Below are 26,715 nucleotides of genomic sequence, written 5' to 3'. Positions count from 1 at the left end.
CCAGTCATTGTTAGAGGACTAAGAATGAAAACAAATGTACTGTTACTTCCATCAATCAGAAAAAACAGATCCTCCTTCTTCAAACATGACCGTTGTTACCAGTCCCAAAGTTATAGATGACTGTCAGCTGTTCTTGCGACTCTTCATCTCCAGTCAGAACAGACAATGCAACTTGCAAAATTCTTCAAGCATGAAGAACAGATGCTCCTGCTCCCTCAATGACAAGCTTCATACATGTCAGAAGTCACAGCTGGCTTCCTTTAAGCACAAGTGAATGCTACAGAGAAACCATGGAGATGCTATCATCATAGATGGCTCAGCACGATCAATGCCCTGCCTCACGTACCTCAGACTTGATGCTATGCCAGAAACATCCTGCCCAAAGTGGAATTCTATGGTGCCAAATAAAATAGGAGATGGATGTAGTGTTTGATCGACATTGCAAAAGATCAAGTCTGAAATCTGAAGCCAGGTCGAAAGAGGACAGGGGATCAGGAGGAAAGTTACAGGAACCAGTGAACTCCCAAAAACTGGGCTTTCTTTGAATGACAAAAACAAGACAAGAACTATTCCAATTTCTCGCCGGAAAATAGTAGTAACAGACGACAAAACACAGTGGTTGTGACAAAGATGCATTAGCAACACAAGAGATCCTAAAGCTGTGAAACCATGCTGTCATGAGAGCAGACACACGAATATTAGTGCATGCTAGGGATGCAGCAATGGATGGTAACCAGTCCTCATCATCAGCCAGACTCGACACTGTCGTGGTCGTCTATTGTACTGCCATCACTACAACTAGCGGTCTTGATAACATGTTGGTTTGCCTTTATTGAGCCAGTCATCGATGGATTCAGTTCATGATGTGGTTTCTGCGATAGAGACTAAAGCTAGTGGGATCTTTGCATGCTTTCACTGGCACCAGCGTTGTGTGTGTCTGGCACCAGAGTGGGGAAGAAAAATCTGCACGGCTTGAACATGGAATGTCTTAGCGATGAAGTTTCAAGCCTTCACTAAGCTCAGCCAGTTGATGATGTTGACCTGCAGAAGCTGGAAAGATTTGTTGTCTGTACGACGAATCTGGTGCAGACACTGGTGTAGATGAGGCAGAACTAAATCTCTTTTTCCCTGGCCAGAGACCATATGACTCCATTCCACCAACCCAGAGCAGCCTCCAAGGAACATGCAGCAGGCTGCCTTCCCAGGCTGTATCATCTGGGGCCAGGCAATAATCTCCAATCCAGAAACCGGTCTGTCAGCTGGGGATGGACGCAGAAGGCATGGCAGATATGTTGGACAGATCTTCCCTGATTGCATAGTGCTGTCAGGAGCTGACCAAATGTTCTGTAAGAAAGATTGCAACCAAGAGATTAAATGTTTTTCGCTCTGGACTTTCCTACACATAGCACTTTGCAGCTGCGCTTGTCGTGAACAGCAGTAAATGCACAAAGATGTCAGGAAGTCTGGGAACCAGTGCTAATATTTTTAGTAGTTTTTTCTTATGTTACACTAAAGTGTTATTTTATGTGGATAAAACATATTTACGTGGACTTAAAACTATAAACAATCATCTGAGCATGCTTGAAAACATACAGATCGACACCAAGATGATCAGATTGTCCTTCATCAGATTCTATAAGAGAAAAATCAACTTTGTGAAGGTCAATAAGGCGTACATCTTGAAAAAATGGCCGCCAACAGGTTTTAAATGGAAAACATTCAGGCAGACTTGACTGGCATCATTATAGAATTTTTCATGCTAAATTTGGTGGAATTGTATCACCATTTGCATGATTCTCTTGAAATTGCATTTTTGCTCCCCACTATATTGGGGCCTGATACTCTCTCTTCCAGGAGCTTCTTTAGCCAAGATCCTCCCAGCGAGGTCAGTTACTATACAGACGGTCAAGATAATACCATTAGTTGGGAAGCTTGAATGTGGTCCCTACTACAGATATCTCTTAGATTTTTGAGAGATGATGTCTCAGAATAGCTCCTTTTTAAAAGTGTTAACTTAACCCTTTAATGACTCTGATGGGTGGTAAGTGGATGTTTCTCTACACTCCCAACAAATATTTTAGGTAGGCCAAATTAGCTATAATTATATTTAATATCAGCAAAAATAGGGAGAAAAAATAAGATTATTATTACTTCTTTCAATAAATACACTTAATCATATAACATCGGCTATATTAAATGACATATCATCGGCCCCCTACATTTAGGAAGCGAATCCATGACAAAACAAAGTCACAGGAAAAAAGTCAAAGACCTAACGTAACCTGTCAATAAATTGATGCTTTTAACATTTCTTTTTTGTTTCATTACCAGCTTACTTTGTTTAAGATATTGAGTAAATTTATTTTTTCAAATAATAGTATTAATAATCGGCTTAAAATATTTTTTGCTGTATTACTTGATTTGTTTATGGTATTTAAAATGAAATGCGACTTTTTTCCCAAGGGCACCGACTGCCAACTAAGGATGCGGCTCGATCACTTAAGATTCTAAAAAAAAGGAAAGAAAAAAATGCAGCCACCTGCATAGCTGGAGGAGTTCTTAATTAACATTAGTTTTACAGTGCATGAGTTACTAAACGTTACAATTACGTTCCAAGTTTTCAGTTGTAGAGGAGTTTGAGAGACCTTTTTGTTAAATGTTAATACTAAGTGATTCCTCATTGTTATAAGGCGGTTTAGGATCAGTTCTATAAAAAAAGATTTTTTAGTGATGTTAAGGCATTTGTCTATAAACGATCTAGGGTATTTTAAGTTCAGTCCATTATTATAGTTATATTTTATATTCTTCATCAATGATGAGGACAGTAGACATGACAGCCTGATATCTTAACAACGGGAATTCTATCAGGAGTGAGTTGCAGTGTGGCTGGGTGGATTAAAAGGAATAAGTTGAAGTGATTTGGCCGTTGTTCAGAGAACGTGGAGTGCATAGAAAAGGAATTTGAAAGTGAGGTAAAAGACAGGGTGGGGAAGAAGAAGACCATGTAGAGTGAAGCAGTATATAAACGAGATATAGGTTAATGGCAAAAGGGGCGTGTCGCAACAAAGTAGCCTGGAGACGTTTCTGTCATGATCATCCCTTGTTGGTCGGGGGCTTGAAATGCATAATTGCACTGATGCAAACTTTTGTTACGAGACAGATGGGTTTGAAATTAAATTTTTTGTGAAAAATCACCTTTAAAACAAAAATTGTGCGTGGCATCCACCCACAACTATTTTCTTTTTTCTTAAGTAGAATTGATATAGCATGGTTAACTGCTATTAACACGTCAGTGCAGTAGAAGTTGGAAAATCCTATGTTGGCTGGTCCACTACTACCATTGATCACCTGTTGTACAATAAACTCCTAACTCGTTATAACTTAACCAGCTAACGGGCTTACAATACAAATTACCAGAGTTTCGACTCCCATATTTATTTTAATAATCTAACTAGAAACTGTCTCACACAACGTTGCAGTAGAGCTCTGAACAAGAATAACTCTTCTATATGATGGGTGCTGGGGGCCTCGCGTAATAATCATATGTAAACCATCATATGTGACGAGGGATAATACACTTGTTTGTTTTTACGACGTGGTAGTTCAGTCCCTCTCTGAATTTCTGCCGGGCGGGGTGGTGTTGGGTGTCTCATCCGTTCAAACTTCATCTGTGTATTTTTTTAACGTAAACTAAAATCAAGATTCTAACCCACGTTACATGGTCTTCAAAATGGCAAGTAAGAGATAGCTCACTTTAATATTCGAAGGTGATGACAAGTGAGGTAATGACTAACATTGTCTTTGTACGACTTGTTTTGCTTTGAATGAATTCGAGGTGATGATACTTGCTGTGTGCTTTGCATATGCCTCTCACTGAGTGTTTACAGCGGCGCTGTGTATCAACTTCTTTCTTTTCACGGATATAATTCGGCAAGAAGATTTTCCGGCCAGTTAGTGTCTTCACTCGAACAGATACTGGCTTGTTAAGCCTGTCGACATGCCATCTGACACGGGATATCTCTCCGACAGTGTCGGCCAGGCGTGCCGGATGAGTTGCACATAGGGAGCATTTACAGTACCATTCGTTGTCTGACCAGTTTCGCGCACATGGTAAGCTACTTAGTGGAGTATGGTGATTGTTTGTGAGATAAAGAAGAAGAGAAGAGTGAAGAAAATAACATTGTGGTGCAAACAGTAACTTCTTAAGAGGCGCTCCAAGGGAAGTTTTAAACACATATTTAATGAACTTGAAACGACTAATAGAGAGGCAGGATACTAGATTCAGAGAGAGTATTTCGGCAGGAGCACACCTCCAAGCTACTCTTTGGTATCTAACAACTGGATGCTCCTATAGGTATGCAACATTCCATGCGAGTTTCTAAACAAAGTCTGAGTGCAATCATTCCTGAGACATGCCAAATTATCTACGAAGTACTCAAAGACAACTAACTACATGAAGGCAAAGAATAGTTATGTATAATTTGAACAAGTGGCAAGTAAACGCGATTTGGCTAGTTTGAAATGTTTTACCACTAATGTAATTGTTTACCAAATAGCATTCTAGCTAGATGTAGGATAGATGATTAGTGGGTCCCATATTTGTGACCTGACTTAACATGACTATTTTTTTTTTACGGGGATTAGCCCACCCGGGCACAGGTCACTGACCCACATTGGGGCCTGGGGGGCGAAAATGTAATAATAATAATATTAATAATAATAATAATAATAATAATAATAATAATAAGTAATAGTAATAATAATTCACGATAAATACAATTTGTGATAAAACAAACAAAAATAAAATAATAAAATAATGATGATAATAATACAGTAACTGTAATAATAATATTAATATTAATAATAAAGAAATATAAATACAAAAATGAAAAAGCAGATCAAAAGTGAGAAACGATATATATATATGTTGTGTTGTCAATGGTAAGAGAAACAATTGAGACCCTGCAATTGCGTGTAAATGAAGCAGAAAGTCAGATCAGCAACCTGGGACTTGGTCACAATTTTCGTGATGCCATATAGTGGTGTTGGTGTGCCGAATAGTATATGTCATGTTTGTGACCTGACCTCATGTTTAGTAATGTCACCCTGTACTTAAGCCTCTCTCCGTCCATGTAATTCAGTTGCCTCTGAAGATGTCTTGAATAAAGGCATAAAGATATGTGTATGTATAAAAAAACCCAGGCATTTGGTAATAGCTATATAGCATTGTTTACAAAAGAGCCATCCAGCACAGTGACAGTTGTGGCGTTCGGCAGGGCGGCCTGATCGCGTGGTGATCGAACACCAGAAAAACGGTTATTGATCAGGCACGAATACGGATTTGTGTGGGAAGGTGGCTGTTTAACAGTCAGAGGGGGCGATATATCGACAGGCACTCATAAAGGAAACGGGGCCCTCCGGGAGAGAGGTCTTGGAACTTGTGGCCTATCAGTTCTGGTAAGTGTACAATCAAAGACAAAAGTTGTGTCGCGGTGTTGTCCGAAGATTAATTATAACTTGTGAAACATTATGACAGCCTTACCACAAGGCAGAGCACACCAAAACTTTTAGCTCTTCGGCATATGTTTTCGCCAAATTTCACGACACGACTTTTGTCTTTCATTGTACATTACCTGACGTATTGGGCAGGGGGAGGGGAGGTGACGGGTGTTGTTAGGAGGGATATGGTGGATCACTTCCATGCACACAAACCAATGTCTCGGGTCATGTCTCGTTTCATGCACAACTAATACGAGGTGGCTATAACTGCATAATTATGCTATGTTGAAAAATATTTATTCAGATTATTGCTCATTTCTCAGTGATAACGACGGAGAAATGAACAATAATCTGAATAAATATTTTTCAACAGTTTTCACCACCGAAAATTTAAACATGATACCCGAGGTACCGACTCTGTTCAGAGATAGTGAAGAAAACAAATTAAGCGAGATAGTTGTGACTAGTAACGATGTTAATAAGCAAATAGACAAACTGAAGTCTAATAAGTCACCTGGTCCCGATGAGATATTTGCCAGAGTTTTAAAGGAATGTAAGGAAGAGCTTAGTATGCCCTTCGCAAAGTTGTTTAACATGTCATTAAAAACAGGTGTAGTACCAGAATCCTGGGTGGATAGCGAATGCAATACCGATTTTCAAGAAGGGGGATAGATCACTATCCTCTAACTGCCGCCCAATCAGTCTAACATCAATAGTAGGCACGTTAATAGAATCAATCATCTCAAACTCTATTCGAAACCACCTGGAGAAGCACAAGTTGATCAATGATTCCCAACATGGCTTCACAAGCGGGCGTTCATGCCTAACTAATCTATTAACATTCTTTTCATCAGTTTTCGAATGGGTGGACGAATGGCACAATTATGATGTGGTATATCTCGACTTTAGCAAAGCCTTCGACAGAGTCCCCCACGAAAGACTAATTAGAAAGGTAGAAGCGCATGGCATCAAAGGTAATATCCTTAAATGGATTAGGGCGTGGTTATGGGACAGGAAACAGTGAGTGAGCATCAACGTCACTAAATCGCATTGGAGCAACGTCACTAGAGGAGTTCCCCAAGGCTCAGTACTTGGACCATTATTATTTATTATATACATAAACGACATAGATATCGGCATAGACAGCAACATAAGTAAATTTGCTGATGACACTAAAATAGGACGTGTAATTAAATCTGACGAGGACTCTGCAAAACTACAGGAAGATCTAAACAAATTTTTCGAATGGTCGGAAAAATGGCAGATGAAATTCAATGTGGACAAATGTAAAGTACTCAATTTAGGAGATGTAAACAGGGAAACCAGTTACCAGATGAACAACGATGCCATTGTGGAATCCGACTGTGAGAGAGATTTAGGAGTAATGATAAGTAGAAATCTTAAGGCAAGTAAACATTGTGTTTTTGCTCGTAACAAGGCTATATATGCTGATAGAAAATTCATTATTTTTTACATGTTTCTTCTGTATTTCCGACTAGGAAAACGTAGTAATTTGAATTACTTTTTTTGTTCAGTAAAATATTTCAGACACTCTTTCTCTGTTTCAATTTGTTTAATTATCAATATAAACTGACATTTTCTCAGACTATATCCACTTCATGATGCAAAGAACATTTAAAATTGCACGTTAACGCTGTTATTTCTATATGAAATTACTGAATATGCGGTTGGCGGTTGTTTGTGCTTCACTTTCGTCGTATGTCCGTGTTTGTTTACATTATTTCAAAGAGAGCCATATCATCACATGGGGGGGTGGGGGGGCGCTGGTCGAGTGGTACCTCTCTTGCCTCTCAAGCGGAAGTTGTCATGGGTTCGATTCCCAGGGCCGGCGGAAGTTGTTTGGACACTCTTCCAATTGTTGGAGCTTCTAATAACATCCAACAATCTATTAATTCAACAGATATTTTATGTAAAAATATATACAGAATCTTTGTAAATTATACAGAAAATGTTTGGCAACAATATAACCAGTGAATTTTCTGTAAATTTTATATGATTGTTTTAACAGTGTAATAAAGTACTTGGGTTCATACAAAGGAGTGTTAGTTACAAGACTAGCGAGGTCATCCTAAAACTGTATCTTGGGCTTGTGAGACCACACCTGGATTACTCAGTTCAATTCTGGTCACCGTATTACAGAATGGATATAGAATCCTTGGAAAGAATTCAGAGGAGAATGACAAGATTTATCCCGGGCATTAGGAACCTTGAGTATAGAGACAGGTTAAGGCATCTTAATTTGCACTCCCTCGTGAGACGTAGAGCGAGGGGCGACATGATAGAGGTGTATATATGGAAGTCAGGGTTAAACAAAGGGGACATTACAAAGGTACTCAACCTATTCAACTAGGAGCAAACTCGTAACAATGGTTTTAAATTAGACTAATTTAGATTTCGGCGTGAAATAGGTAAACACTGGTTTGGAAACAGAGTAGTGGATGAATGGAATAAGTTCCCAAATATCATCATTAACTCGAATACGCTGGATAGCTTCAAACATAGGTTGGATGCTTATATGAGCAATAGGGGTTGGGTATAAACGGGACTGCCCAATATGGGCCAATAGGCCCGCTGCAGTTTCCACCATTCTTATGTTCTTATGTTCTTATGCACATTGTACGCGAACCCGGCACACAGGTCGACACCAGTTGAAACCAGTTCTGCCAGGGTACCACACTCACCTGTGGCTGTACACTTGTGCAGCCACGTTGGTCGCCTTTTATTAGCATCAGTATCGGTGACATTATAATGTTAAGGTATAAAATACACAGTCAGCCACGCACACAATTCTTACAACACCTAAGTATCAGGAGTCGAAACGAAACAAGAGAGATTTATCTTTTAAAAGCGTTATTTGATAAAACACGGGCCTAAACACCTTAGTTGTTAATATGCAGTAGGTAGTAGGTATTAGGCAGCTACCAAACAGGGAGGTACTGCATCCTGGGAAGATATTGGAAGCATAATGTGTTGTCTTATGGCATCACAAAAATTGTGACCAAGTCCCAGGTTGCTGATCTGACTTTCTGCCTCATCTACACACAATTGCAGGGTCTTAATTGTTTTTCTTACTTTAACAACACAACATATGTATATACAGTGTAGGCACTGTCGGTGTTTATGTAGCAATATGTGGTCCCGTAAGAATGTCATGTAAATTTTTTGCACCATGCATAATTTTAAACCGTGGAACCTGTAGATTAAGAAAATATATGGTGTCATTTTTTCTGATGGGATTTAAAGTCGTATTTGTCCAAAGAAGTAAGCGAGGAAAAAAATCGCTCGACAGGCATGACACATTGAGTGTCTAAGCCTCTAAGGTGATAAAGGATCATATACTACCATTTGGGTTTTCAAATTAAGTTCATTACATAAAATATCAAAATCATAAATAACCCAGTCACTTTCTATAAATATGCAGAATAATATACGCATAAAGTGTGCCTACGTGTATCTGTTAGATACTGTGCTGTGCTATGACTGTAATCCAGTTTGTCAGGAAAATGATGCCCTTTGAAACTTGGTAACTGGCGCTGTATTGCCAGAAAATGTCAAGCATGACATTCCATGTGCATATGAAGTTGGAAGACAAAGTTACGAATATTTTGCCAAGCAACGCATTGTTGGTCGAGTAAGCATCTGGGAAAAGGTGTCCAAGGCTAATCTTCTGTTAAGGAAAGCAGCAAGCAAGACTTTAATCATCAAATTTCCTTCACAAGTTATAGAACTTAAGCAGGACAGATTTGTTTACTAGACTGCTTATCATCGCAAAATCTCGTGATGAAATCAATCTCCGAGAGTCGATTGGCATGTATGAATTCACTTGTCTCCCAAGATCTTTCTTCTCCCCAGATGGGTCTGTCCTTGTTTGCCAAGACAAAAGCAAGCTCATGGATCTCCTTGAAGCAGCTCCAAAAAGTGAAGAGTCTACTGATGTTCAAAGCATCGCAGATCCACAAAAGGAACCATGTCATAAGACTCTCATCATCGATGACATGGCATTAGTTCACGAACTGTCCACTTTGTCTGTCAAAAAAAATGTGAGTTTTAAGACCACTTCATCAAAACATCAGCTACGGCAAAAAGTTTTGATGCTTTTCATCTTGTCTTTGAACTTTATGGCGTAGGCCACTCGCTAAAACAAAGAACGGCGTTCAGTCAAATGATGAAAATTTTGAACAGTTGAAAGTAACCACGAAGAAGCAGATGCTCTGCTCATCATTCATGCCATATTTGCATCACAATCACCATACACTGATGTGTTTGTTCTAGGCATATCAAAGTCGCCTCAACTTGGAGAAAATGCAAGTATGATAACAGGAACTGGTGAGCGACGACACATTGTTTCTTTCACATCCATATATGATGCTATTGAGCCAGACAATGCAGAGAGCCTTCCAGGTTGGTTTCCATGCCTTCACAGGATCTGACTGCACAGGAAAATTTGTTGGAAAAGAAAAGAAACATGTAGGAGCACTTTGATGAAATCTAACACCAAGGTCCTAAATGCTTCCAAGAGATTGATGAGTAGACCAAATGCCCCTCCTGCAGACATGAATATTGGTCAAGAGGAATTTGTTTGTAAGCTTTACTGTCCACAAATGACTTTTTCTGAACTGTCAAAACTTAGATGGCATCTCTTCAAGAAAACGCAGGCAGAGGCTGAAAAACCTACCACCGACTGCAGCAACTCTGGAGTATCATATATTGAGAGTAAGGTGTCAAACCCTTCAGTGGTCTTATGATGGAGTCAGTGAAATGCTTTCACCATTGGAGCATGGCTGGACGATTGAAACTGACTGTTTCATACCAGTGATATTAGATCTGCCACCAGCTCTAGAAGCTATCATAGAGCTTGTTAAGTGGATGTGGCGTCAGCAAATGTGGATCCTTGTCATGTTCATGGAGAAAGAATAACATGGCATGCACCGAGATGTGTAACTGTCAAGTGGATGATGAGAAATGCCTAAACAAGGTGAAGGAATCTGTGTTTTAAACAGAAGAGTCTAATGACGAGGACTGAAGCAATGTCGTAAATAATAACGTGTGACTTGTATACATATGATGTATAATACTATAAACTAATAATTAACTCTAAAATGGATGTAATAAGCTTTTCAGATAATGGTATTATGTATATGTTTAATTTCTTGTCTTTGCCTTAGGCAGCCATTTTTACTTACTGCATTTTCTTCTTTGCCAGACAGAGGATGACATATAATATATGAGCAGCCATGTTTGTAACACACTTAAGATATTATAACAGCATTCATAATATATTATGTTAAATTGTGATCATATAATACTACATTTGCATATGTTATTGGACATGTTTTAAGTTATTTAGGACTTGGTAACACGTTTGTAATTGATTACGCCGTTCTTTGATGGCATAAAATTTATAATAAACCGTTCCTAGAAAAAATGACACCGTAATCTTTCTTAATCTACAGGTTATAAGGATTAATTTGATGTATGGTGTAAAAAATTAACATGTAATTTTTACGGGTTTATATAAGCGCCTGCACTAATGTATCTTTTTTCACTCTTGATCCGTTTCATTCTTTCTATTATCTTATTCTCCTAAGATATCAGTTGACAACGATATTAAAGCGGGCCCTTCTCCGATGGGTCCTACTGGTCGGGAAGGTTGCGGACCCCAGGGCCAACCTGACCATCATCAAATAACTTGGGCCTCAACTGAGGGAGGATCGGCTTTTTTGTCTCTTCATTTTTCCAACATTCGCAGCCTGAGATCCAATTTTCTTGTGTAGCACCATCTATTAAACTCTTCCCCCGATCTCTTACTATTATCTGAACTTGAACTGACCAAAGCAGCTTCACCCAAACCTTTTCAAGTCTCCAACTACAACCTTTATACCTCCTTCCGTTCTAAGGGAGGTGTATGCGCCTACTGCAACACACGTACACCTATAGCTCGACTCACGGATCTTGAATCTTCAATTTATGATGTCATCAGGCTCAAAATATCTCTTCCAACTCTGACCGTTTTTCTTTGATTCCTATACTGTTCTCCTAACTCAACCAACTGTAGAGTCGTTGCTATCCACATACCACAACACAGATCCTCTACCTAGGGCATTTCTTTGTTCAGTCCCCCTCACTAGTGCGCTTACAGGAGCTCGTCAGATTTTGTGCAGTGGCAGCCCTGTATTTGGTTATAGGAAATTCGCAATAGTAAACATTCTATGGAATCAAAGTGAAAAAAAAAATATTAAAACAAACATAAATTTAAAGATCTGTGGAATTTTTATGTTTAATAAGAACTTCATTTAATAGGCTTGGCAGGTAGTAGGTCGTAGGCAGCTACCAAACAGGGAGGTACTACCGCCTGGGAAGATATTGGAAGCATAATGTGTTGTCTAATGGTAGACCCTGCTGCTATATGGCATCACGAAAATTGTGACCAAGTCCCAGGTTGCTGATCTATCTTTCTGCCTCATTTACACACAATTGCAGGGTCTCAACTGTCTCTCTTACTATTGACAACACCACAAATAAAACTGTACTCATTCTTGATCCGTTTTATTCATTCTATTTTATTCTCCTATGTCAGTTGATTTTAACACTGCAGCGGGGCCTTCTCGGATGGGTCCCACCGGTCGGGAAGGTTGTGGACCCCAGGGCCGACCTGATCATTATCAATCTACTGGGGCCTCAACTGACGGTTGCTGGAGGATCGGCTTTTTTCACACTTCATTTTTCTAACATTCGCGGACTGAGATCCAATTTTTCTTCTGTGGAGCACCATCTATTAACCTCTTCCCCCGATCTCTTACTACTCTCCAAACTTCAACTGAACAAAGCAGCTTCACCCAAACCTTTTCAAGTCTCTAACTACAACCTTTATACCTACTTCCGTTCTAAGGGAGGTGTATGCGCCTACTGCAACACACGTACACCAAAAGCCCGACTCACGGACCTTGAATCTTCCCTTTATGATGTCATCTGGCTCAAAATATCTCTACTTACTGTGACTATTTTTCTTTGTTTCCTATACTGTTCTCCCAACTCTACCAACTATTTCGAACTCTTTGACTATCTCACTTCTTGCCATGAGTCGTTGCTATCCACACACCCCAACACCGAGATCCTCTACCTAGGGGATTGTAATGTACATCACAGAGAGTGTCTTGGCTCTGCAAGGGATGACCCAGGTGGAGCTGAGGCGCTCTCTTTTTCCTTACTTAATGATTTGGAACAAATAAGCAAACACCTACACGCGTTCCTGATAAACACGATCAACTTGCTAACATTCTTGATCTTTGTTTTACCTCTAACCCCTCACACTAGTCATACTCAATTTTTGTTCCCTTTAGGGTCTTCTGATCACAACCTTATTTCTATTAAATCAAACTGGGCACGACCACCTCTCCCACCCCCCTCTAAACGTCAACTATGGCACTATCGGAGGGCAAGCTGGCAATCCTTGCGAGAATTCTTCACCGACTTTCCTTGGGATGAATGTTGCTTTTCCACTCGGGATGCCTCAGTATGTGCTGACAGCATTGCTGAGGTTATACGAAGTGGTATGAGTGCATTTATCTCATCTTCTACCAAAACTTTCACATTACAATCATGGTTTGATCGCTCCTGCTCTCTTGCTTGCAGGGTGAGAGATAGGGCATATCGAGCTATGAAACTATCTCCTTTTCCTATTACCCACACCTCTTTCATTACTTCTAGGAATCGTTGTAAGGCTATTCTTCGTAGGGCCAAGCGGAATTTTATTAAAAGAAAGACCGCTGTCCTGACTAATTCTTCCTCTAGTAAATCCTTCTGGTCCTTAACTAAAAACATCTGTAACAACTTCTGCACACCTTCTTTTCCTCCCCTCTTCCGTCCCAATAACTCTATAGCCAACTTTCCCCCTGACAAAGCCAACCTCTTTGGCACCTTATTCTCCTCTAATTCCTTAGACGATTCCCACTCTATCCCTCCTACCCCTGCACCTCCTACTGAACCTATGCACTCGCAGGGTTGCCGGTGTGTTATCCAGGTTGGATGTGAGTAAGGCGCATGGACCGGACGGAATACCCACTCGTGTTATGAGGGAGTGTGCTGAAGCCCTGGCCCCTGTGCTTGCTCGCCTCTTTCGCCTTTGCCTCAAAACGAAAACTTTTCCTTCTTCTTGGAAGCATGCCTTGGTTCAGCCCATCCCGAAGAAGGGTGACCATTCTAACCCCTCTAACTATCGCCCCATTGCCCTATCTTCATCTCTCTCCAAGATTTTCGAAACTATCTAGAACTCGCATTTTCTCCGTCACCTTGAACGCCTTTCTCTTTTGTCGGATCACCAGTATGGCTTTCGCCGTGCGAGATCTACTGGTGATCTACTCTCCTATTGCACCCATCTTTGGTCATCCTCTCTTAGGGATTATGGGGAAACTTTTGTCGTGGCCCTCGACATCTCCAAAGCATTTGACAGAGTATGGCACAAATCTTTGCTATCTAAACTTCCCTCTTTTGGTTTCTCTCCCCCATTTTGTTCTCTCATCTCAAGCTTCCTTGAGAACCGATCCATGGCAGTTGTTGTCGATGGATCGGTTTCTCGCTCTTTCTCTACCAATAGTGGCGTCCCACAGGGTTCTGTTCTATCACCAACTCTCTAACTTCTTTTTATCAATGATTTACTTCACACTACAACTAATTCTATCCATTCTTACGCCGATGATTCCACTCTTCACTCTTCCTCACATTTTCCCCTTCCTCCTAACTCTCAAACTAGATCTGTTTCTAGAACTGATATCATTACTTCTATCAACGCGGACCTGTGCAGCATCTCTGAATGGGGAGATACAAACTTGGTCAAGTTCAATAATAACAAAACTCAATATTTACCAATTACACTTTGTAATCTAGACGATCTCCCACTAATTGCATTTCAGGACGCTATCATCCTCCCAAATTCTGAAATAAATATGTTAGGCCTCACCATTTCCTCCAATATGTCCTGGAAATCACACATCCTTAGTATAACTAAAGCTGCCTCCCGAAAGTTGGGAATGCTGTACAGATGCCGCAGCTACTTCACTCCTGAGCAGTTGCTTCAAGTATATAAGGGATTCATTCGTCCTTACTTGGAGTAATGATCTTATATCTGGGGTGGCTCTTTTTCTGTCCAACTATTAGATAGGGTGGAATCAAAGGCATTTCGTCTTATTAACTCTCCTCCCTTAGTCGACAATCTCTCCTCCCTTTCTCTTCGCCGCAATGTTGCTTCACTCTCTCTCTTTTACAGGTACTTTAACGGGCAATGTTCAGTGGATTTGGCATCCTGTGTACCACCGGCAAGGCCGTGGGTTCGTAACACACGTCTTACCCGCGGTGCCCACCATTTCTCTGTGGATGTCGGTCACACAAGAATAACCCGTTATAGTACCTCCTTCTTTCTTCACACAGCTAAACAGTGGAATGCTATGCCTTCTTCTGTGTTTCCATGCTCTTACAATCTGTCTCACTTTAAAAAGCTGGTTTTCCGGCATCTTCGTGGTGTAGATTAATACGGTATAACCTTTTTTTCTATATTTACAATTTCTTTCCGTTCTTTTTTTTTTCGCCCCCAGGCTCCGTTGTGGGTCATTTGAACTGTGCCCGGGTGGGCTAATTCCCGTAAAAAAAAAAAAAAGACTGTTATTAGATCGTATCTTCTGCCTAGTGAACGGTGGTATAGCGAAGTGAAGTGAGGGAAAGAGAATGTGGGGTGGGAGGGGTAGCGGGAGGGAAAAAGAGGCAGGTGCCCCTCTACCTACAGTCATGGCATTCGTGAATGATGAACTATTTACACTCAATTTAGGCTTAAGTTTATATCTACTGTATTATTTTCCTCATCTGCTATAGTATGCAGATAACATTCATGCTTTTCATGTTAAACTTTGGCCAGAGTGTGAACAAGAGGAGGTTTGAAGTTAATTGAGGTGATTCTTTATTCACATGTGATTGATGCTTGCTAGAACAACCTACTATACTATACTATACTATACCATACTAAATAAATTAAATAAAATACGTAATAATAATAATAGTGCCTGGAATCTGTCTCAGTATCCGAGGTGCATGTCATGTCTGGTTCTGTAAGGCTGGTGAACTGTAAATGAAAATCTTACCTTTTCTAAGCACAACTAATTCCCTTTCTATAAGTAATATCTATTTGTTTATCTGTAAAGTAATCAGAGCCAAGCGAGGGGTGTGAATTGACTGATCATTGATAACATACCGTAATCAGAGTTTGACACTTTTGTCATAAAATAAATTTTCAATCACTTGTCATTTCAAACATTTAATTTTTGGAAGTCAGTGTGAAGGTAACAATATGTGTTGAATATGTTTCTAAATAAATTATGTGCCGTGGAGGAGACTTCAGACTTCTGTCCACCGCTTTTATTAAAATGGAAACATGTTGGCATTACTTGAGTTGTCAATGCAACATTTCATATTCATTCATTACAGGCGACAATGGGACGTTTTCTTCTGATCTAGCATATTAATGTAATCATTGTATCGTGTTGACGAATGGTGTATATAACGAGTCTTCAATGTAATACACAATGAACTATATAAGATAATAATCAATACATATCGCACGACCATTGCTCTAACTTCATTCCTCTCTAAGATTTTCGAAACAATCATAAAATCTCATTTTCTCCGTCATCTTGAACGCCTTTCTCTTTTGTCGAATCACCAGTCTGATCCTCGACATCCCGAAAGCATTTGACAAGGTATGGCACAAGTCTTTGCCTTCTAAACTTCCCTATTACAGTTTCTCTCCTCCACTCTGTTCTCTAATTTCTAGCATCCCCGAGAACCGATCCATGGCGGTTGATGTCGAGGGCTCGATCTCTCGCTCTTTCTCTACCAATAGTGGTGTTCCACAGGGTTGTGTTCTTCCTTCTTTTTATCAATGATTTACTTAACACTACGACTAAAATCTATCCGTTCTTCGCTGATGATCTACTCTTGACTCTTTTTCTTATTTTCTCCTCCCTCCTAACTCTCAAATTAGATCTGTTTCTAGAGTTGATATCGTTTCATCTATCAATGCGGATCTGTGCAGCATCTCCAAATGTTGAGGTAGAAACTTGGTTAAGTTCAAGAGTAATAAAATTCAGTATTTACTAATTACACTTTCCAAAATAGAAGATCTCCCACCAATCACATTTAAGGGCGCAATCATTTTGCTAAATTCCAAAATAGATATGCTAGGCCTCACCATTTCCTCGAAAGCTGGGAATGTTGTACAGATGCCGTAGTTACTTCACTTCTGAGCAGTTGTTTCATGTTTATAAGGAATTCATTCATCCCAACTTGGAGTACTGCTCTCCTATGTGGGGTGGTTCTTCTTCTGTCCAACTGTTAGAAAGGGTGCAATCAAAGGCACTTTGTCCTATTAACTCTCTTCGTTTAGTTGATAATCTCTCTTCCCTTTCTCTTCACCACAATGTTGCTTCAATCTCTTTCTTTTACAGGTACTTTAACGGGCAATGTTCGGCATCCTGTGTACCGCCTGCAAGACCGTGGGCTCGTAACACTAGTTTTGCCGACGGTGCCCACCGTTTCTGTCTGGATGACGATCACAGTAGACTAACTCGTTATAGTTCATCCTTCTTTCCCAACACAGCCAAACTTTGGAATGCTCTGTCTTCTTCTGTGTTTCCATCCTATTCCAATCTGTCTCACTACAAAAGCTGGTTTCCGTTGTATTCGCGGTGTTGATCAACAAACAGTCTTTTCTCAAATTTTTATCTCTTTTATTTTATACTTTTTGCACTCACTTTTTCGGCGCCCAGGCCCCATTGTGGGCTGATGACCTGGTCCCGGGTGGACTATTCCCCGTAAAAAAAAAAAAAAAAAAAAAAAATATATATATATATATATATATATATATATGTATATATATATATATATATATATATATATATATATATATATATATATATATATATATATATATATATATATATATATATATGTAAGAAAATACTGTAGTTACAAAGTCCTGTAGTCTCAGGGTGAGTACAGATGTTTGTACTACCCTGAAGATGTGAATTATATATATAAATATAAATATAAATATATATATAAATATATATATATATAAATATAAATATATATATATAAATATAAATATATATATATATATATATATATATATATATATATATATATATATATATATATATATATATATATATATATATATATATATATATAAATATATATAATGATATCCCTCGCCTGCGACGGCACTTAACATATAGTAACTTATATGTGTCAACAATCTCACCACGTCTGTCATACAGATATGGGGCCGGTGAACCTGGTGCTGATCCTGTGCATTTCTACTGTTATCTACTTCTACCTCGACACCAAATGGTCAGCCTTGGAGTCTTCCGACGACTCTACTCGTCCCTGCGGCACCTACTGTAACGGTGAGTGTGGCAAAAGTTTTTGTTTTTCTTTACCTGTAATATTAACTCGGAAGCTACTTTTTTGTTCAAATTACTATTCCTGTGACTGTTTTGTTGCTTCATATATTGATATATATCTTTTTAAAACTTATGCCGCTTCTTGTAATATTTATACAGCAATTTGTAATTTGAAATGACAGTCGCAAAATATGAACTGACAAATAAAGCAACAAGTGACGCAAAAGACATACTTTGAGTTTGAGCATTCACTGCAAAAGATTCCGAGTCAATAAAAGAAATCAAAGTTTTGCGACTGTCATTTCAAATTACAAAATGCTGTACAACCCACAGAGTACCGCGGAAAGTGAAATCCGCGTAAAGTGAACAACAGAACATATGGGATTAATTCCAATAGAGATTGGCCCGACCCCCAAACTCCACTTTTTGACGACACAAAACTATGTTGTAGTAAAAATATTATCTTAACTTTATGATGGTATGCACACACAATTAATATAGAAGAGGTTAGGCTAGGAAAAATAAAGGTTTAAGTTAGGAAAAATAAAGGTTAGGTTAGGAAAACTAAAGGTTAGGTTTAACACTTACGTTAGTAGAGGAGATGGGTCGGCATACGGGGATGGAGGCTGGTTCCGAGGTAGAGGGCAGATTACTGGCCCTCTGGTGAATCACCATCACTAGGTGAATCACCATCACTAGGTGAATCACCATCACTATCCGTCATAGTTGTCATGGCCTCCCTGACAAATCAGTCAAAGTCACCTTCATTGTCACTATCACTGGCTCCGGCTGGCTGTGGTGGGTTGCGGGCGAAGAACTCGGTAATGCTTTTTTGACGACTAGTGTTGATGTTGTCTTGATACACCTTGATGTACCGCTCCATAGCCTGCACCAGCCGGGTATGGAAGACTTCATAGCGGTCATCGTCATGGTCGTTGGAAAGGAAGAGCTTCAATTTCTCTGCACACTCGATTGCACCCTTAATATTACTATGCGTTAACTTGTGTTCTTCTGGGATTGATGCACCACCTTCCTCTTCACTGACGTGATCATCTTCCAACATCTCGTCGGCAGTCATTTCAGGATCTCTGATCACCTCCAGGATGTCTTCGTTGGTGGTCTCGGAGAAGCCTTCAGCTGTAATACTGTGTGCAGCTTCTCTTGCAAGGTCCAATGCCACTGTCACAGACAACCTCACCAGTCACAGGTTGTCTCCGCCTCTCACCTGGTATACCATGCAACACATGCCTCCATGCGTGACGAATCGCAGCTATAGACAGCTGATCCCATGCTTCCACCAAGAAGTCCACAGCTTGTTTGACGTTACATTTTTTCCAAAACTGTTTGACGAGAACTTCTTGATTCACCACCTCTTGTTCCTTGTCCTCGTCCTCATTCTCGTCGCTTTTGCTCTCGCTATCGGTGTCACCCAGGTTACGCAACTCATCCTTGGTGTTGGTACAGTCGTTCAGGAGCTTAAATTTCTTTGCAGAGTATGCAGCTTTCACATTGCAGATCAACTCCTGGTCCATGGGCTGGATTAATGACGTAGTGTTGGGAGGCAGGAAGACCACTTTTACGTTGGGGTGATGATCCATAAGTAGGGGCGAGTGTCCTGGTGCGTTGTCAAACAGCAACAAAATCTTGAATGGAACATTCTGTTGCTCGCAGAATTTCTTCACGTCGGGAACGAAACAGTCATCAAACCACGAGAGTGACAGAGAGGAGAACATCCACGCCAGTGGACATTAATCTTGCTCATGTCCACGTTCTTGTAGGCGTGCGGCTTGCGGGCTGTGTGAATCACCGATAACTTGGGTTTACAGGTACCGGAGGCATTGGTGGTAAAGAGGACGGTGATGCACTCCTTCTGCAACTTCCGGCCCCGAATCTTGCTTGCAGACTGGACAACAAAGGTCTTGGTAGGCAGCTTTTTCCAAAATAGACCAGATTCGTCCATGTTGAACACCTGGTCGTCGGTGTACTGCCCTTCCTCCATAACCTAACATAAGAACGGAGGAAAATCTCTAGCCGCCACACGGTCAGCACTCGCTTCTTCACCACCAATGTTGATGTTGGTGATCTTGTTCCTCTTCTTAAACCTATGCAGCCAACCAGAAGAAGCATTGAAGGGTTTGGGCTTTGGAATTCCCATCTTACGTGACACTGCTGCGTACAGTTCACGGGCGTACTCTTGAACGGATCGCGTGTCCACTGGCCATGTTGCGTCGCGCCTGACGAATCAAGTAACTCAACAGCAAATTTTCAACCTTTAGCAGCACCTTGTTCTGGCAATACTTGATCATTGAAGCACCTGCAGACTTTGTGATTCTCATGTGTTCTTTGATCTTAGCTGCATCCTTCTTAATAGTACGAATCGTAGATTCGTTGACTCCATGCTGGAGCGCGAGATCAGCTTGACGTGTTCCTTTCTCCAAATCTTGAATGATCTTGTATTTCACTTCGTAGCTTAGGGAACGTCGTATCTTCTTTGGCTTAGGGCGGCTGGGTCCAGGTAAGGCAAGGTTTCTCTCTGGGGGCGGTGGTCTGGCGGAAGCCATTTTACAGAACAATGGATGCACGTTTACACGGTGTGGCCTGGAGGGATGAAACTGACGCGGCTAGGTCAAGCGTCGTCTTTCCTCCCTCCCTCCCGCGGGTGGACACGTCATATTACTTTAAACCAATCACAGCTAGCAGCGGAGGGAGGTAAGGATGCCCAGCGGGAGAAGGCGGGAGGGTCGAATCTAAAAATAGCGTCGCACCAGACACTCTGTGAGTATATGGTATATGGGTAGAGGCACCGTGGAAAGTGAAAGTCCGGTTCTGGCGAGGTACCGCGTAAATGAGAAATCACGGAAAGTGAAACCGCATAAAGCCGGGTAATACTGTATGTATATATATTGTATATATATATATATATATATATATATATATATATATATATATATATATATATATATATATATATATATATATATATATATATATATATATATATATATATATATATATATATATATATATATATATATATATATATATATATATATATATATATATATATATATATATATATATATATATATATATATATATATATATATATATATATATATATATATATATATATATATATATATATATATATATATATATATATATATATATGTTGTATTATAAAATCCAATTGTGCGGGATCTGGTGTATGCTGTTAACAACTCACAAAAGTGTTGTTACTTTGTTCTGTCAAAATTCTAATTCACAGAGTGAGTACAGACTAAGGAGAAGTACAAAACATTTTATATATATATACAGAGGAGGGTGAGATCAGGTCCACAATGGTCAGGTATTAGGTGATGACACTACTAATCTATAAAAAGCACCGCAACAGACGGTAGCGAGGTCAGAGTGTAAGTTGACCCAACCTTCTCACTTGGTTAAAAATCTTCTTAATTACAAAATTGTCCAGTTTGTACATACCATTACTCAAATTCATGTTGACTGCTTCGGTATGTTTAATGAGACTAGATTCTATAATGTTCCTACTGTCAATTGAATTACAAGGTGATATTGAGGAGGCATTATCCCAGTCAATGCAATGCTTTTTATCCCTCAAATGAACAAACAGAGCATTGGATTCCTGGCCTGTCCTAACACTATATTTATGTTGTTTAAGTCTAGTTACAAGATTTTTACCTGTGTGGCCTATGTAAAACATATTACATTCCTTGCAAGGAACCTTATAAATGCAGCCACTTGTATTGTTGGGGGAGTTCTTGATTAAAATTTGTTTAACAGTGCATGAGTTTTTAAATGCCACATTGGGATTCCAGGTTTTCAGTTGTAAAGGAATTTGAGAGAAATTTTTGTGAAATGGTAATACTAAGAGATTCTTATGGTCATGGGTGGGCTTGGGATCGGTTCTATCGAAAGATTTCTTAGTAATGTTAAGGCATTTGTCTATGAAAGATCTAGGGTACTTAAGTTTCAAGCCATTATTATAGATATATTTACATTCCTCATCATTGAATTCCAGGCTGCAAATTCTCAAAGCACGTAAAAACATTGATGAAAATACTGACTGTTTGACTCTATTATGGTGGGCAGAATAATAATGAATGTATGAACACACATTAGGAGGTTTCCTATAACTAATGAACTTAAAGGTGTTACCTATTCTGTGGATCAGACAGTCAAGGAAAGGAAATTTACAGTCATGCTCTAATTCCACAGTGAATTTGATCGAGATTAGTAAGGTCATTACCTAATACCTGACCATTGTGGACCTGATCTCACCCTCCTCTGTATATATATACCTTGTTTAGTACTTTTCCTTAGTCTGTAATCACCCCTGAAGATGTGAATTACACGAAAGCGCTTGGGAACTTCGTGTTTTCTTCTTTCCTTGTGGTTATCAGCATATATATATATATATATATATATATATATATATATATATATATAAGAGAGAGAGAGAGAGAGAAAGGGAACAATACATTTTATTAATTATTCTCATAACAGCAACATGAACATGAAAAGTTCTCTCTAATACAGCGAAAGATAGGAATGAGTATATGATAAACTGGTCACTAACCATCACCCACGGTATTGTCCCTCGCCACTAACCTTCACCCACAGTATTGTCCCACCGTCACTAACCGTCACCCACGGGATTGTCCCTCGTCACTAACCTTCACCCACGGTATTGTCCCTCGTCACTAACCTTCACCCACGGTATTGTCCCTCATCAATAACCTTCACCCTCGGTATTGTCCCTCGTCACTAACCTTCACACTCAGTATTGTACCTCGTCATTAACCTACAACGTCAGTAGTGTCCCTCGTCACTAACGTTCATCTTCAGTTTTGTCCCTCGTCACTAACCTTTACCCACAGTATTTTCCCTCGTCACTAACCGTTACCCACGGTATTGTCCCTCGTCACTAACCTTCACCAACAATATTGTCCATCATCACTAACCGTCACCACGGTATTGTCCCTCGTCACTAACCGTCACCCACGGTATTGTCCCTCGTCACTAACCGTCACCAACGGTATTGTCCCTCGTCACTAACCGTCACCCACGGTATTGTCCCTCGTCACTGACCGTCACCCTCGGTATTGCCCCTCGTCACTAACCTTCACACTCAGTATTGTACCTCGTCATTATCCTACAACGTCAGTATTGTCCCTCGTCACTAACCTTCATCTTCAGTTTTGTCCCTCGTCACTAACCTTTACCCACAGTATTTTCCCTCGTCACTAACCGTCACCAACGGTATTGCCCCTCGTCACTAACCGTCACCCACGGTATTGGCCCTCGTCACTAACCGTCACGCACGGTATTGTCCCTCGTCACTAACCTTCACCCACGGTGTTGTCCCACGTTACTAACCTTTACCCCACAGTATTGTCCCTCGTCACTAACCTTCTTCAAGGTTATTGTCCCTAGTCACTAACCCTCTCAGTATTGTCCCTCATCACTAACCTTCACACGCAGTATTGTTCCTCGTCACTAACTTTCATCAACGATATTGTCCCTCGTCACTAACCTTCACCCACGGTATTGTCCCTCGGCACTAGCCTTCAATCCTTAGTATTGTACCTCATCACTAACCTTCACGTTTAGTATTGTCACTCGACACCAACCTTCACCTACAGTAATGTCCCTCGTCACAATCCTTCACCCTCAATATTGTCCCTCGACACTATCCTTCACTCTCAATATTGTCCCTCGTCACTAATCTTCACCTTCAGTATTGTCCCTCATCACTAACCTTCAACCTCAGTATTGTCCCTCGTCACTAACCATCAACCTGAGTATTGTCCCTCGTCACCAACCTTCACCCTCAGTATTGTCCCTAGTCACCAACATTCACCCTCAGTATTGTCCCTCGTCACTAACCTTCAAACTCACTATTAACCCTCGTCACTAACCTTCAAACTCACTATTAACCCTCGTCACTAACCTTCACCCTCAGTATTGTCGATCGTTAGTAACATGCTCAGTATTGTCCCTCGTCACTAGCTTTCACCCTCAGTATTGTCCCTCGTCACTATCTTTCACCCATAGTAATGTCCATCGTCACTAACCTTCACCTTCAGTATTGTCTTTCGTCACTAACCTTCAACATGAGTATTGTCCCTCGTCACCAACCTTCACCCTCAGTATTGTCCCTCGTCACCAACCTTCACCCTCCGTATTTTCCCTCGTCAACAAAACTTCACCCTCAGTATTGTCCCTCGTCACTAACCTTCACCCTCAGTATTGTCACTCGACGCTAACCTTCACCTTTTATATTGTCCCTCGTCACAATCCTTCACCCTCAGTATTGTCCCTCGACACTATCCTTCACCCTCAGTATTGTCCCTCGTCACTAAACTTCAACCTCAGTATTGTCCCTGGTCACTAACCCTCCCTCAGCATTGTCCCTATTCGCTAAAATTCAACCTCAGGTTTGTCCCTCGCCACTAATCTTCACCCTCATTATTGTCCCTGGTCACAAACTTTCAGCCACAGTAGGCTACTGTCCCTCGTCACTCTCCTCTTTCCTCGATATTGTCCTCTGTCACTAACCATCACCCACAGTATTGTCCCTCGTCATAATCTTTACCCTAAGTATTGTCCCTCGTCACTAATCTTTAATCTCAGTTTTTTCCTCATCACTAATCTTGACCCTCAGTATTGTCCCTTGTCACTTACCATCACTCTTAGTATTGTCCCTCAGCACGAACCCTCACCTTCAGTATTGTCCCTCAACACGAACAGTCACCCTTGGTATTGTCCCTCGTCACTAACTCTTACTCAGAGAAATCCCCTCATCACTAACCTTCACCCCTCAGTATTGTCCCTCATCACTAACCTTCACCCTCAGCATTGTCCCTCGTCATTAAGCCTCACCCAGAGTATTGTCCCTCATCACTGACCTTCACCCTTAGTATTGTACTTCGTCCCTAATTTTTACCCTAAGTACTGCCCTGGTCACTAACCTTCACCCTCAGTATTGTCCCTCATCACTAACCTTCACCCTCAGCATTGTCCCTCGTCATTAAGCCTCACCCAGAGTATTGTCCCTCATCACTGACCTTCACCCTCAGTATTGTACCTCGTCCCTAATTTTTACCCTAAGTACTGCCCTGGTCACTAACCTTCACCCTCAGTATTGTCCCTTGTCACTAACCTTTACCCTCAATATTGTCCCTCGTCATTAACCCTTACCCAGAGTATTGTCCCTCATCACTGACCTTCACCCTCAGTATTGTCCCTCGTCACTAATCTTCACCCTCAGTATTGTCACTTAACACGAACCCTCACCCTCAGTATTGTCCCTAGTCACTAATCTTCACCCGAAGTATTGTTCCTCGTCTCTAACCTCCACCTTCAGTATTGTCCCTCTATACGAACCATCAATCTCAGTATAATCCCTCTTCACTAACCTCCACCTTCAGTATTGTCCCTCATCACTAACCTCCAATCTAAGTATTGTCCCTCGTCACTGACCTTCAACCTTATTATTAACCCTCGTCACTAACGTTCACCCTCAGTATTGTTGATCGTTATTAACATTCTCAGTATTGTCCCTCGTCATTAATCTTCACACTCAGTATTGCTCCTTGTAACCAACCTTCACGCTCAGTATTGTCCCTCGTCACCAACCTTCACACTCAGTATTGTCCCTCGTCACTAACCTCCAACCTCAGTATTGTCCCTCGTCACTAACCATGAACCTCAGTATTGACCATCACTACTAACCTTAACGATCAGTTTTGTCCCTCGTCACTAACCTTCAATCTCAGTAGTGTCCCTCTTCACTAACGTTCACCCTCATTTTTGTCCCTCGTCATTAACATTCTCAGTAATGTCCCTCATCAAAAACCTTCACCCTCTGAATTGTTCCTCGTCACTAATCCTTAACGTAAGTATCGTCCCTCGTCACTTATCTTCAACCTCACTATTATCCCTTGTAACTACTCTTCACCCTCAGTATTGTCCCTCGTCACTAATCTTCACCCTCAGTTTTGTCCCTCGTCACTAACCTTCAATCTCAGTAGTGTCCCTTTTCACTAACCTTCACCCTCAATATTGTCCCTCGTCACCAACCTTCACCCTCAGTATTGTCCCTCGTCACAAACCTTCACCCTCAGTTTTGTCCCTCGTCACTTACCTTCAAGCTCACTATTATTCCTCATCACCAACCTTCACCCTCAGTATTGTCCCTCGTCACAAACCTTCACCCTCAGTTTTGTCCCTCGTCACTTATCTTCAACCTCACTATTATCCCTCGTAACTAATCTTCACCCTCAGTATTGTCCCTCGTAACCAACCTTCACCCTCAGTATTGTCCCTCGTCACCAACCTTCACCCTTTGTATTTTCCCTCATCACTAACCTTCACAACTAATTATTGTCCCTCGTCACTAATCTTTACCCTAAGTATTGTCCCTCGTCACTCACCTCCACCCTCAGTATTGTCCGTCGTCACTAACCTTCAATCTCAGTATTGTCCCTCTTCACTAACCTCCACCTTCAGTATTGTCCCTTGTCACTAATCTTCAATCTCAGTATTGTCCCTCGTCACTAAGACTCACCATGAGTATTGTTCTTCATCAATAACCTTTTCCCTCAGAATTGTCCCTTGTCACTAACTCTTACCCTAAGTAGTGTCCCTCGCCACTAACCTTCACCCAGAGTATTGTCCCTCATCACTAACATTCACCCTCAGTATTGTACCTCGTCCTTAACCC

At 40.7% G+C, this 26,715-nt stretch overlaps 1 protein-coding gene across 2 annotated transcripts in view; it reads left to right on the top strand.

Moving 5' to 3' along the window:
* Nucleotides 1-3,597: 3,597 nt before the first annotated feature.
* Nucleotides 3,598-26,715, top strand: part of LOC121869958 — a 113,041-nt gene continuing 89,923 nt past the window's right edge. For both annotated transcript variants that reach the window (XM_042371580.1, XM_042371570.1), the window contains exons 1-2: nucleotides 3,598-3,737; nucleotides 17,844-17,972. In XM_042371580.1, the coding sequence (XP_042227514.1) occupies nucleotides 3,719-3,737; nucleotides 17,844-17,972 (148 nt within the window). In that variant the 5' untranslated portion in view covers nucleotides 3,598-3,718. The remainder of the gene's footprint in view (nucleotides 3,738-17,843; nucleotides 17,973-26,715) is intronic.

Source organism: Homarus americanus, unplaced genomic scaffold (genome assembly GCF_018991925.1).
Source record: "Homarus americanus isolate GMGI-L3 unplaced genomic scaffold, GMGI_Hamer_2.0 scaffold32583, whole genome shotgun sequence".
Lineage (NCBI taxonomy): Eukaryota > Metazoa > Arthropoda > Malacostraca > Decapoda > Nephropidae > Homarus > Homarus americanus.
Note: the sequence above shows the minus strand (reverse complement) of the source record. Positions and strands in the feature narration are given on the sequence as shown.